The sequence below is a fragment of the Tigriopus californicus genome, chromosome 6 (assembly GCF_007210705.1).
Source record: "Tigriopus californicus strain San Diego chromosome 6, Tcal_SD_v2.1, whole genome shotgun sequence".
NCBI lineage: Eukaryota > Metazoa > Arthropoda > Copepoda > Harpacticoida > Harpacticidae > Tigriopus > Tigriopus californicus.
In genome coordinates this window covers 9,728,500-9,742,715 of record NC_081445.1, presented here as the reverse complement: position 1 = coordinate 9,742,715, position 14,216 = coordinate 9,728,500, and the positions used below count along the sequence as shown (strand labels likewise).

The 14,216-nt window shown below is 47.1% G+C and overlaps 3 protein-coding genes across 5 annotated transcripts in view; 2 read left to right on the top strand and 1 right to left on the bottom strand.

Moving 5' to 3' along the window:
• Positions 1 to 14,216, top strand: part of LOC131881694 (glycoprotein-N-acetylgalactosamine 3-beta-galactosyltransferase 1-like) — an 89,973-nt gene that overhangs the window by 46,541 nt on the left and 29,216 nt on the right. The window lies entirely within an intron of this gene.
• Positions 1 to 14,216, top strand: part of LOC131881696 (glycoprotein-N-acetylgalactosamine 3-beta-galactosyltransferase 1-like) — a 48,136-nt gene that overhangs the window by 15,896 nt on the left and 18,024 nt on the right. The gene's annotated exons all lie outside the window — the stretch shown is intronic.
• Positions 905 to 3,192, bottom strand: LOC131881695 (uncharacterized). Its single transcript, XM_059228636.1, has 2 exons — positions 1,780 to 3,192; positions 905 to 1,604 (listed from the first exon to the last, which is right to left on the bottom strand). The coding sequence occupies exons 1-2, from the start codon at positions 2,690 to 2,692 to the stop codon at positions 1,351 to 1,353; spliced, it is 1,167 nt and encodes a 388-aa protein (XP_059084619.1). The 5' UTR covers positions 2,693 to 3,192; the 3' UTR covers positions 905 to 1,350.

Sequence of the window (14,216 nt, the reverse complement as noted above, 5' to 3'; positions counted from 1 at the left end):
GATCCCCATGGTCATTACCTTAAAGGAAGACGCAACCCCGTTCGCCATCAACACCGGTCGTCAGATCCCGATTCCTCAAAAGGAGCCTGTCAGGGCTGAATTGGAAGAAATGGTCTCAAGACGAATCATTGAACCCGTGGGCGATATTCCAACCTCGTGGTGTCATCCCTTGGTGGTAGTTCCAAAACTGACGGGTCTTTCCGAATCTGTGTAGATTTGACCCGTTTGAACACTGAGGTGGTTCGTTTGATACATCCGATCAAAACTCCCCTTGAAGCCATTTCCGGATTCCGGCCAACCGATAAGTATTTCGTGAAATTGGATTTAGTCAAAGGGTATTGGCAAATGCCATTGGAGAAGAATTCCCAAGAGATGACGACATTTTTAACTCCTTTTGGGAAATTTCGATTTCTGCGTTCTCCAATGGGCTTTTATTTCTACGGCGACTCCTTTCTCTTATAGGGGAGATGTGGCAATGTCTGGCTTGGATGTCCAAAAAGTCATTGATGACATGGCCACTGGCACGGAAGAGTACCAGAACCTGGTTCGCTCTACCTGCCAAATCTTGGAACGTTGTGTCCAGTATGGTATGACCGTGAACGGGAAGAAAAAGCGTGATTGGGGGAGCAGAACAGATCGATTTCGTGGGGTATCGTATTTCACGAAATAGTATTGAAGCCGATGAACAAAAAGTGAGCGCAATCCGGGGAATTTCCCGTACCCCAGATCGTCGGGATTTGAGATCTTTCCTTGGTTTAGTCAATCAATTGGGGCAATTCACAAGCTCAATTGCAGAGACCGCTGCACCTCTCCGTGGTCTGTTGAAGACTTCGTCTGTGTTTTCATGGTTCCATCTCTCTGAAAAAAAAAAAAAAAAAAAAAAAAAAAAAAAAAAAAAGCCTACAATTGGACCGCGTAAAGGTTTGAGGCACGAATCGTCAAAGGCAGAACTGTAAACAGATTTTAATTTAGCTTCCACATATAAGAAATCTTCTTTTCCAGGAATCACAGGTAAAGAAGCAATCCACTTCTCTCGCTCATTCAACGGCCATACATGTGGTTCCGGATTTGGAGAAGGGCATGACTCGATATGGGATATTTTTGGATGTGGAATGTGTGGACCAACAATTCCAAGTTCTCTACACACATCCAAACTCAAATATGCGTCGTCCAAATCGGGACTGACAACGACTGTCACGTCCTGGGCTTGATGAATATTGTCCACGGACAAATCTGTCTTGAATGTGCCAAAAAGATCAAGAGGACGCCCATCAACACCAGAGATGTTTATATTATCAAAATGAGAATCAACGGGAACCATCTGACATAAATTCGAACTTCGGAACTGGTTCATACCCATGATGACAACATCGGCTCCGGTATCAGCACAAAATTGCAAGTTTGTGGTCTCATTTGATCCAATAGGTGATACCAAGATATCGATCCGGTTCCCGTGGTTCGGGGATGATGCCGATGCAATACGGAGATTGATACTGCTTGCTTTCTTGTCCCCTTTTTGTTGACAAACCGGTTTCCAATGTCCAAGTCGACCACAACCATGACAAGAAGTCTTCGCAGCGGGGCAATCCTCACGAGAATGTTTTCTGGAAGAACCGCAAAGAGAACATACCTCTGAATCAAGCTTCTTTAGAGGTTTCTTCTCCGGCCATTTGCCCAATTTGCCACCATTTTTCTTGTAATTAGATTTGGTAATATGGACGCTCCGATCTACACTGTTGATAGCCTGAGAGGTTTGCTGAAGATTAAAAGCGCGAGCACCTTTACGAGCGGTCTCCAACTCAAGGATATATCTCCGGGCTTCATCGAACGTGTTCGGATTCCGTTCCATTATCTTGGCCTTGTCAGAATCATTTCTCATACCCTGTAATAAGAGCGCAATTAGAAGACGATCTTCTGTGACTTTGGAAGCATCTGCATAATCGGAGAGTTCTCTAATTATATTGCAGAATGAGGTATAGTCCTGACCCTCTTTCTGACGAACGGCCAGGAGATCACGCATGTCCAAATGGACATTTCGTAAACTGCGGAGATGATCCTCGATAAGATCCAGAATCTCTTTCACGGGACGGCCAGTGTCAGTTCGAATGCCCAATGAGTGATTAACGATTCTCAAAAATCCACCACTGCAACACTCCCAAAAGAGTCCAACTTGGATTGCCTGATCGCGCTGATCTAGAAATGTGAGACGGGAATAATTATTCCACAAAGGACGCCACCGCGTGAAAGCCTTGTGGTCAGTATCCTCTTGAAGAACCGGAGGCCTCTTGGCATCGATTCTGGGCAGTCCGGGGGTAGTTTGACCATGGCCATGATTAGAACCTGAACTCGTCTGGATCGGAACTGTCAAATTCCTAAGCCGAATAGCATCAAAATCCCTCGATAAACCGGTTACTTGTGATTTTGCCTTAATAAAGGCTGACGTATGCTCGTCCACGGCCGGGTCTGCATCCTTCACATCGGAAGAAAGATGACAGATCACCTGATCTTCAGCATTCAAATATTTGTGCAAACGCTCATCCCAGTGACAAATGAAATTCTCCAATAGAACTGGATCATCACCCACCGAGAAATCTTCAAGAGCCGACTCAGCCACATTCCTTGCTCTAGTTAAGGCGGCCTTGAAGCCTCTACGGCTGGCCTTCAGCACCTGAATCTCATCCCTATGAGCCATACCTCCTACCTTCCGAATAATCTGAAGGCCGAGAGATCAACCAGTCAACCAATAAGACCGGGACTGTGGCAAGGAATCCTGTTGAACACCACGGAGCGAGAAGATCACAGTGATGAAGAACACGATAAGGGTTGGAGCACGAATTATTGGAGAAGCACAAATTTGGACCAGATTCAACACTCCGGGAAAATCGGATGGATGGGACCAAATCTCTGATGAATGTTAAGCACGCGCTGAATACGTCGAAATAGATCCAGACGTATCACAGATCAGAGGCGGGCCGCGGACGGTACGTTAGGAATCCGTACATACCGACTGCGCCATCGCATGATCGTCACGAGTGATAAAGTATCGAACGGTTTAGGGAGATGCACGAGTTCTTTATTTTCCAGTAAGTTCCGTTTTTAGAATGAGTAAAACCATTTTCTTTTCTCAGTCGTCGTCTTCGAACATTCGTATTGAAGAGAGCAATTAGGTCATCGTGCAATTAGCGTCCAATATTCATGGCATCTCTCCAGACAGATTAGCATCTATTCAGGTCCATTCCAAGGCAAGTTCGCCACTGAACGGCCAATGGCATAACAGAGGCTCTGCCCACTGCATTTGAATTTCGCAAATAATTGTTCATTTCATCATGGCAACCATTGAAAAGAAGTCTTGGTTGATGGACTAAATATTGGTTTGATTTAACTACATACTTGGTTCCCTACGTCTATTCATCCTTTTGATAGACTGGTAAATGAGTGAAACCTCGAGAGGAAGTTCTTGACTTTCGAAATGCATACAAGAGCTTCGAAATAGTTTGGAAATAATTTAGAAAGAGCAGATCTTTATTCGTACATCAAATATCTAGCAATTTACCACCACTCTGCCATGCAACATGGCGGAGTCTATAGGATTGACTGCTGCCCTCTGTTGAGACTGTCCCCATAAGGGACATGAGTGGATAAACGCGACCTATGCCCACTGCACCCACGGACGGATCCAATCAGTACTTTGCCGGGAGATCTTACTTCCCCGATGTCTAGTCAATGTTAACACCTCTAGTCGGATTTGTCATGTAATAGTTACCCGTCCTGCGCCTCAATCCTCCCCTGGGAAGGGAGATGTTACTTTCTTATTCTAGTTACCCATAGTTCTCTCTCTACCTCACTCTACACCCTGTGTCATTACTCACAATAGTTTCATATCTTTGTACATATACCCTCATCAATGCACAATCAACATCTACTCATTTACCACCACTCGGCCATGCAACAGTCCCATTCTCTTCAATAGTCATTCCTCACAATGAAGCGGCCTTATTTATGCTGGAAGGCATGATGTTTTGAATTTGGTATCATGGCACGTCTTTCTTTGTCCTTTTTGGTTTGGTTTTTCTAAACGCTATCGGAAATGTAATCCCTTTCGTCTACTTATTACCTTTCAATCTTTATGTGATATTTGGTCTACCAACGAATTTGAGTTTGCAGACCGAGCTAGTCCTTGAATGTAGGGTTGATCTGGAATGGTATCTAAAGATTTGTCCAAGTCTGATTTGAAAGATGCTACTGGATCAACAAGGCCTACGTATGCCCTAGGAATATTAGAGGGAAGCAAAATAAAGATTGCAGGAGCCCAAGAAAGAAGAGATGTGGACTTCATTGTTTGAACTAACCTGGATTCTTGAGGGCTTGAAGGTGCCCTCAAAACGCACATTGAGCTTTGACGGTCACTAGAATTGACCCTAAATCCTGGATTGGGACAAAGCTTATGGATGCTTTTGAAAACGCACAGTACCATATACCTTTCGTACCTTCTCTGAATGCTGTACAATCCCAACTCTCTCCCAATACGAGAGCTCTCTCATTCCTGAGATGTTCCTACAGTAGTGAAACATCTTTGGACTTGCTCGACCTTTGGCAAACTTCGGAACCCAAATGGGTGAAGCATATTCAAGATGTAGTTGAACAATCAAATTGTACAGAGTTAGCATCGTGATGCTTTCTCTGGACTTAAAGGTGCGATAGATTCAACCACACATTTGAAAAGCTTTATCCACCTTCAACTGAATATGCTCATCGAACTTTCCATTACTTTCAAGGACTACACCTAAATCTTGCATAGATGAAAGCCTACTTTTTCTCCAAGTGTTCGAGCCGTGGATTTTCAACCACTTAGAGAGAAAAAGCATTGACAGTGGGGATCAATGGCTTGTGATCAGTCTCAATCACAAACTTTTCTGTTTCAACGAGATACGAGTGTAGCGGTGATGTTTTCCCGCCTTTGAGGATCGACTTCAAAAGGAGGGCACTTTTCTCTGACTGAAAATAAACCCGATTGATCCAACGTCTCCATCTTGGTTTTATTTCCCACATTGGTGACCCTGATATTATATCAATACTCTGCCCCGGACCCCTCGTTCAAATCCTCATCATGGCTAACAACTGTGTCCAAGATCGAGATCACGGCGGACTGCTTTGACGAAATGATCCAAGCAATGACCCGCCTCACGGGTGGCGGGGGCGTGGCTGCCAGCATCATCGGCCAGAGCACCGGCGACCTACCGGGCGCCAACGCCTTGGGCAAGCTCCCACCGTTCTGGTTCGAGGATCCCCCATTATGGTTCAGTCAAATTGAATCCATCGTCATAATAAGCCCGCCCCAGATTACCAATGATAAGACAAGGTTCCACTGGGTCCAGCCGTGCTTACCAGAGGGCCATGCGCGAGGTGAAGCACGTCCTCACAGGCGAGTCCTACTTCTCCCTCAAGGCCGCCCTCATCGACGCTTTTGACAAGTCCACTGAAAAGAAAGTCAAGGAGTTTTTCAACACCACTTCTCTTGGCAACAGGAGAGTTCTTTTGGTCGTGAGACATGCCCTTGGGCTCGTGGATAACGACTTTGACGTCATTTTCCGCGGGTGGTTGCTGAACCTCCTCCCCACAGAGGTCTGGCGCACACTCTCCACCTCAGCCTTCTCCAAGCTCAGCATCATCATCTACATGGCGTCTGTCAACGCCATCAGGACCGACGGCTTGCTGTGTATGTACCACCATCGCTACAGGGCAGGCAGCCATGCTCTTGGTCTAGAGTCCCACTCATCGGCCTACCGGCTGGCAATGGCAAGAGGAAGGGAAACGCTAATGGCCAGTCTGCAAGAGGGATCAGACTGGCCCGACAGTAGACTCCCCTCCATTGTCCCACACCTTCCTCTCCTTTTTTCCCTCCCTCTATTACTCGTCCCTCACCTCAGTCATTAGTGTCTGTCGGACACTTCACGGTCCTGCAACAAGGGTACCCTGCAGGGAAGTCAGCAAAGGTCCAGATGTCCCAGCCTATTGATCCCGCAAAGGCGGGTTGGTCGCCCTCTTCACCTCGAGTGAGTGAGGTTTCATTTGAAGAATGAAAAACAATGACAGTGACCTGTAATAACAGTGGTGCCACCTTCCTGGTAGATTTAGGCGCTGATGTCAGTGTTTCCTCAGCTACCCGGCGGGACAAGTGGCTGGGGTGGCCGAGGGAGCGGGCATGGTGGCAGCAAACGGCTCCGCCATTGCCACCTACGGCACGCGGAGTATTCCGCTGCGCCTGGGCGCAAAGGACGCCCTGTTTACCCAGGAATTGGTCCTCGCGGATGTGGCGCAACCAATCCTTGACGCGGATTTTTTCATTGCCAACAACCTTGCCATTGACCTTTGCCAAAAAAAGTTTGTTCAGAGAGAGACCCTCTACTCTGTGGACTGCAACATGGGCGGCAAGGAGGGCGTTTTGGATCCCACCATCTCATGTCTGAGAACACCCTGTGAGGATGATCCTGTTGGATGAAGATCTTGGATGAGTTCCCAAGCATCTTCACTCCAAAGTTCGACGCCCCCACTGTGGCTCATAGTGTCGAGCACTTTATCCCAACAGAGGGCCGCCTTTGCATGCCAGGCCTTGGCGGCTGGACGGGGAGTGATACAATGTGGCCAAGGCCTCCTTTGACAAGATACTAGAAAAGCGCATCATCCGCCGCTCTTCTTTGCCCTAGGCATCGCCATTCCATGTGGTCAAGAAGGCCGACGGCAGGTTCCGCCCCTGTGGGGACTACCGCGCCCTCAATGTGGTGACCAAGGATGATCCATATCCGTTGCCCCATATGACTGACTTTGCAGCAAAGCTTCATGAAAACAAGATCTTCAGTGTCATGGACATGGTGAGAGGGTTTCATAAGATCCCCATGGCCCCTATGGACATCCCGAAGACCGTCATCATAACTCCCTTTGGGTTGTTTGAATATATGACGCTTCTGATGTCGCCATTGGCGCTGAATACGCCCAGAAGGGCGCAGACGGGCTGTGGCGACCAATCTTCTTCTTCTCCAGGCGTCTGACTGACGCCCAGAAGAAGTATTCTGCTTTTGATATAGAGCTCATAGCTATCTATGCCTCTATCAAGCAGTTTCTTCATTACGTGGAGGGGCGGCCTTTTCACGTTCTCACATACCACAAGCCCCTCACTTTTGCCCTGGCCAGCTCCTCAGCGTGCTCGCTGCATCAGACAACCCACCTCAGCTTCATTGCTGGGTTCACCAACGACATCAGGCATATCCCTGGGGTGGACAATGTCGTCGCCGACGCCCTCTCGCGGCCGCCTCCAGACAGTCACATGCCGCTGGTGTCGGCGTTCCTGGCTCCCACCGTCAACTATCCCGCCATGGCACTCGACCAGCCGGCCCTTGCTGAGGTTGTTTCCCTCTAGCATAGCTAGTGTAGCAGTGTTGTTTTCCCGCCTTGGTTTGGATGTCTAGCCTTCTGATTGGCTGCTTCTATCCAATCAGAGGCTGAGTGGACGGGGAAAGACAGGAGAGAAGGATCGACTTTGAAGAGTGTACTTTTCTCTGAGTGAAAGTAATCCTGATTGATCCATCGTCTCCATCTTGCTTTAATCTCCCACATTGGTGACCCCAACATGGACGCTCACCTTAGCCTTCTGACACGGCAGGCATGTCTGGGCACCATTGACCCGCCGCCCACCTCCGGATCACAGGTTTGGCTCCCTTCACATCAATCTGGTGGTGCCATTGCCGCCAAGTGAGGGGATAGTGTACTTGTTCACCATCATGGACAGGGCAACCAGATGGGCTGAGGCTGTTCCCATCCTTAATGGGTCTGCTGCCACTTGTGCAAGGGCGCTGTCACGCCACTGGATTGCATGGGGGTTCCCGGCAATGTCACAAGTGACCGTGGCGCCCAGTTCACGAGCCAGCTCTGGACACAGCTGGCCGACTTACTGGGCATCTAATTGAGTAACACCACTGCCTATCATCCTCAGTGCAATGGGCTCGTTGAACGGATGCACTGTACCCTTAAGGCAGCCCTCAAAGCCAAGCTCACGGACAACAATTGGATGGACAAATGGCCTTGCACCCTGCTGGGTCTCCGCACAGCGTGGCGCGAGGCTGGTGGCCTTAGTTCCACGGAGATGGTGTATGGGGCTCCTTTGCACCTTCCCAGCAAGTGTCTGGCCCCAACACCACGGGGCGAAGTTGCTGGCTACCCTTTGCTTGGGTCTCTGAGGCGTGGCCTTAATGGCGTAGTCCCGCCCCTGTTCAACTTCCACGGGAACCCGCCAGAGCATGTTCCTCAAGATCTCTCCTGCACAGACTACATTTTTGTGCGCCAGGACGGCCACAGAGGCCCCCTACAAAACCCGTACGACGGGCCGTTCCGGGTTCTTGAGCGGCGCGCCAAGACCTTCGTCCTTGACCTTGGTGGCTCTCCCTCCACCGTCTCTCTTGACTGCCTCAAGGTGGCGCGGGGAGTTGCGCCCACCGACGTCCAAGCGCCAAAGAAGCGCAGGCGATCGCCCAAGCAGTGCCCCACAGTGGTGCATGAGCATGAAGACTTCAAAGACAGGCGCCGTCTCCCTACCAGCCGGCTGTCCTTGCCGAGAGGTGGCCTTTGCCAGACGCGCCTACTCGTTCAGGGCGTGTGTCAAGAAGGCCCAATCGCTATGCCAACGTCATCACCTTTGGTATCGTTCCCTCATGTGACTAGTTTCACCTTTCGGTCACTGGGAGGACTAGTGTAGAGGTGATGTTTTCCCGTGTTGGTTTGGATGTCTAGCCATCTGATTGGCGAGCGACATTTTTGAACAACCCATAAAATGGCCAACAACTCGAACTCACATACCGCGTATCTGGACTCAGCATCCGTCACAAATTGAGATACACATTGGACTAACTTCCAATTCGGTATCTCGTGTCCATGGTTCTACAACAGCACAAAACCGACACCCTGCAGGTGAGTGGCATCCGTTAACAACTTGTTTGAAAATCTCGGTTTGAAATGAGACAGAATTGGAGCTGAAGAAAGAAGCGAACAAGCACTATGGAGAAACAGGGTTATGAATGTCCTCTAACCCGACAAAGGCAAAATCATTCGTTTTGCTCACAATCCACTACACAACGAAAGCCGGGGAATTTCTTTGATTGCTAATTGATCTCTGCATTTGCTTGCCTTTGTTCGCCTATGCTCGTGTTTGTCCAAGCAAAATTCAAAATGAAATGACAACCCAGCGATCAAAAGCTAGCTGACTATATATATAACAACACGAGCAATCATGGAGGCCATAAAAGAGACGAGAGAGCAATCACAGAGGCCGAAATTTGATCATAGGGCAATCATAGAGGTCAAAAACGACAACAGGGAGGGTGATCAAAACCATAACACAGCAAAGCCATCAATAGCAGCTGACTTGGTAAAGACAACAAAACTTGACTTGACATGGAAATGAAATCAAACGAGACAACGCAAGGTGACTAATAATCACACAATTTGGCATTTTGTACATCTGCTGAAATGCACAATTATAAGCATATTTGATTATAAGAATTGAAGAATACAAATTTGCCTTGACCAAGTATGACCAATTTCTTCAAATCTATATGCATGTGCTATTTTATTTAGCATATTCATAGGGCGAAACGAGATAGTACCAATTTTTAGCAAACCTTGATTAACATCCCATCAAATGCGGGGTTTTGACTACGAAGTGGAATGAAAGTTTTGTGATGTTCTGGAATCATCGCATTAGCAAAATACTCATTAAAGACTAACAACAAAAATGATAGTTTGTTTGATTTGACGTTGCAATTGGTCAAGCAAAGACCCAACCGATAGTCACCAATCCCAAGAGGTCTCGGCATCGTCATAGTAGGTCGACAAGTGAATTCGTCTTGAAGCCAGATGTCGTGCTAGTTGCAGCCATTCCCCTGGAGTACGCTGGACTTGCTTCAGGGGTGTCTGGTACATGCTTGAGAAATTTTTCCAAAGACAACTCAAACTTGTTGACAGCATTCTTTACGGACTTTATCTTGAAGTTCCTTAGCTCAACTGGTAGTTTATTGAACAATCGTGGTCCATGGACAATGAAACTTTTATCTCTGAATAAAGAGCACCCTCTGTGTGTTCCTTGAATTCCATCTGGTTGTCCATACGGGTCTATCAAAGATCCAACACCAATGCCTTTACCTTTTGACGGTTTCTATTAAAAGCAAAGGATATACATATAAACAAAGATAGAATTAATAATCATCACAAAATAAACATACTGACAGATCCAGAACTATAATCAACCAGTCAAGAGTTAAAATGTCCTCCTTCCAATCACCCATTCACAGCACAACTAAATACACATGACTCCAAAGCTCTTTGCTCAAGTGAGTGTACCAATGGGGTGGCTAAAAACAGATGGAATAAAATCGGCAATTATCTGCCTTTACACCGTCTTTCCCCTCAAACTGAGGCACTCTTGCGAGTGTGCCCCTCCTGTTGCTCTGATGGAATCCTACTCCAGGGTTGTGGACAATGTTGTGTGGTGTTACGAAACCTATATAATTGGATAGCGTTCTCTACGTCGCTTCATACTATAAAGGTCCAAGATATCCAGACGACTCCAGTAGGCATCGTCCCCTTGAATTTCATCAAGCTTCTTGGTGAATTTGGCTTGGATATTCTCCAGAATTTGCATCTCATTCAGCGTGCTCGAGAACCAGCTCACACTTCCCCAGTCAATTCTATTCAATATTAGTGATTGATACAAGGTAATCATTGGGTCACAATTCCTTGATGAGGACGACCTAAGGATGATGCCCATCATTTGTCCACATCTTTTTATCAGGTCCCAAATATGATCTCCAAAGGTGTCTTTGTCATTCATTACAACCCCAAGGTCCGTATGCACCTCCGTCCTTTCCTTTGGTACATTGTCTAGTCCCTGGATGGGATCAACGATATCGGTCTCACCGTGCACCATCAGTCGGAATTTCTTTGGGTTGAAGTGCGTGTTGTTAGCCCTTGCCCATCACAGAGCAGGTCAACATCTGCCTGTAGCAACTAATCCTCTCCTCTATGTTCGATGACCATCTGGATATTCAAATCGTCGACAAACAATATAGTGATATATTTGACCACCATTGACCAAATTTCGGCGCTCCTCTTCGTTTTGAGTTCCTTCCTTTGGCCGAAGTCTTCGGCTCTAAAAGGTGTGGCAGTGAGTCGTGGACCATCTGATCGGCTCGTCCACAAGTGAATGGGCTAAAAAGTACATCAACGAAAAGATCTTTTTTAATAAGGTTCAACCAAGGCTTGCTGGGGTACCGTATTGGTAGAGCAACCGCTTTCCAGTTGCGAATCCTGGTTCAATCCCAGGGGAGCCGAGTCCAAGCTTCTTTGCGGTGTTTAAATTGCAACATAAGTTGCTGCATTAACAGCTTAAATGGGTGAACCTGCGATCATTCCCGAGGGTGAGGTAATAATTAATGTGGCACGTTTGGTTGCGACAACGGAGCGGGAATATCCCTTAATTGGGACCCCATCATCAGAAGCAAGCCGAGCGAGAGAGCTGTCTTCTGACTCCGAACAAACAAACAAACAAACAAAGGTTCAACCATTTTAGCAGGGTTTGTGCAATGATTTTACCTGGTTCTGAAAGCTGTTGGTCCGAAGATAGCAATTATGAGTCTCAATAAATCGAATTCTCGCGATTTTACCTTCCTTCTTGTTGATCCATGCTCGAACTGACTAGTTAGCTGACTATAACTAGGGTGACTCAAAGTCACATTTTCAGTTGAGAGTGAAAGCCGCATCTTGGTGTGTAGATTACGGGAGAAAATTAAAACGAATGATATTGCAAATATCACGAGTTTGAGAACGTCAAAGCTGTGAAATGCACGTTTTTTTGGAATAGTTCGGTGAAAGCACTATCAAATTGCCTGAATACCACAATGCTATTTACTTAGACAAGCATCTAAAGTGGAAGAAATGTCAAAATTCAATGCATGCACACTGCGGTTTGAGTGGGCATGTTGTCTTGATTTTACTCCATGGAATAATGTCAATTGTTCATAAACGTATCACTTGACAAGCCATGTGTAGTATCCTCCCAATCTATATCCTACTCCGTCAGCTATATAAAGAATATACGACTCGTAAGAGTCCAGTAAGCTTCCAACACTCATGGCGCAGTCGGTAGGATTGTTCCTCTTGTCGTTGTCAGTTTTGCGAAGAGTGAGAGCTTTGTCCATTTAGACATTGCTTACCCTACTTGGGAATCTTCTCACCTCTCGTGTTACTCTCCTTTACGTATTAGTGATTTACCGACCTCTCTGCACGTTCAACAGTGGCTACAGGTTTTCCTGAGGACAATTCTGACTTTATCCAAAGTCTAGTGGACGTCGAAGTTGGAGATCCAAGCCAAACACTCCGCTCGTGCTATTTGGGCAAGTTAAATCAGAGGATTACCACTCTGAAACGCTCCGTTACTCTCTCTCTTGAGTAACCCCTCCCCATTCATTACCGCCGAGGCTGTCAAACATTTCGAGGAATTGAAAGTCTCGTATGAGAAGGCAGACCAGCTTCAGGCGAGTCATTTATATCGCCGGTCCTCTTCTCAATGGCGAAGGCCTCAAGATGTGGGAGACAAAATCGCCATATTGACCTCATGTATGGCCAATGCCAAGACGCTATGGCTGTTGCTATGGTCAAGGCCACACCACCTCCTCCAACCCTGCGGCCTCTTCACAAGTTTTAAAGGGTTTCAAGGCCCAGTGAATGAAACACTCCGCCTGAAGATCCTTTCCCTTCAGAATACTCCAATCGAAATAATAATGGAGAAGATCAGAGTCTTCATACGCTCCAACAGCTTCGACAAGTCTCCTCCAGATGGACAGGTCGCATATGTCCCGTCAGTTCTTGTGCCCGGAGCTCGCGGAACGTGTCCGTTACCACACTGATGTTTCCGTACCCGTCTTCGATGATGGCGGCCTCATCGAGCTCATTTCCGAGCTTTTCCTCATCAAATACCCTCTTGTAACGCGACGGCACTCCTACTTTGCCCTTCGACGTGCTGAGGGACAAAGCCTTGACACATTCCTGTCACGTCTGCTCTCCCTTTCTATGGAGGCAGATCTTTCCTCACTATCCTCTGATGACATCCAAATCTTCAGAGTGATCACCGGGTGTAATGAACCGAGTCTCGTTGGGAAGATTCTGGACATGAAAAATCCCTCTTTTGAAGATGTCCAGCAGAAGTTGATTCGGTTCTCAGCCAACTGAGACAACAAGAAGAAATTTGACACTTTATACACCTGTCCAGGCGAAGACAACTCGGGCCCCTCCATTCAAACGTCAACAACGGGCTCAGCCTGATTCAGGCACTATGATTTCTCCGGCTTCCTTGAAAGGAAAGTGCTTCATCTACGCCTCGCAAAAGCACAGTCGGAATGACTGCCCCTTCGGACAAGGCCTCGTGCACGACTTGTCACAAGAATAACCATTTCGCTAACGCGTGCCTATCTGCTTGGAATGCCTCAAGTCTCAGAGGAATGCATCAGCACGCCAAACCACCGCTCCTTCTGATTCTTCTGACGATTCAGGTGGTAGTGAAGTAGGCGAGGTTTTGCAATGACTATTATTGGGATGTAATCGTCCACTCCTCTTTAACAGTGAATATGACATGTTGTGGGGAACCAAATGCACGAGAGTTTCAAACATCTGGTCTCCCCAATCAGGCACTACTCGCACCCTTATGGCCTATGACTTGGTCAGAGAATGGGTCTCATAATTGACCCGACAGAGAAAAACCAAAAGATCAAATGTGCCAATAAAACTTATATGAATACCGAAGGCCATGCAAATCTTTCCGTCCACGTGAAAGGTAGGAAGAATGACACTATTTTTCTCAATCCTTTAAGTTACTAAGGATCTCCATGACGAGATTTCTTTCTCTTGGCATGATCTTGTTGACCTCAAAGTTATCCCCCTGGTTTTCCTAACCAGATATGTCGGGCCACGTCTCTTGTGACGCTTCAGTGATCATCTACTTACTCGCTTGTGAGCGCATAAAGGAAAGAGTTTCAAGAACTTTCCAGACATCGTCAGTGATGACGCCTGACAAACCTATGACAGGTGCTCCGATGGACATAAGATGAAATCTGTTCCCCTACTCCAGCGCTTAGAATTACACGATCAACGTCCTGTTCCGATACAGTTTGACGCCA

Excerpts from the sequence above, each read along its gene's own strand:
- LOC131881695 (XM_059228636.1), bottom strand. The coding sequence starts at position 2,692 with ATGGCTCATAGGGATGAGATTCAGGTGCTGAAGGCCAGCCGTAGAGGC. Across the intron at positions 1,605-1,779 it reads GTTGGAGACCGCTCGTAAAG|AAAACATTCTCGTGAGGATT; the intron begins GTGCTCGCGCTT and ends CGGTTCTTCCAG.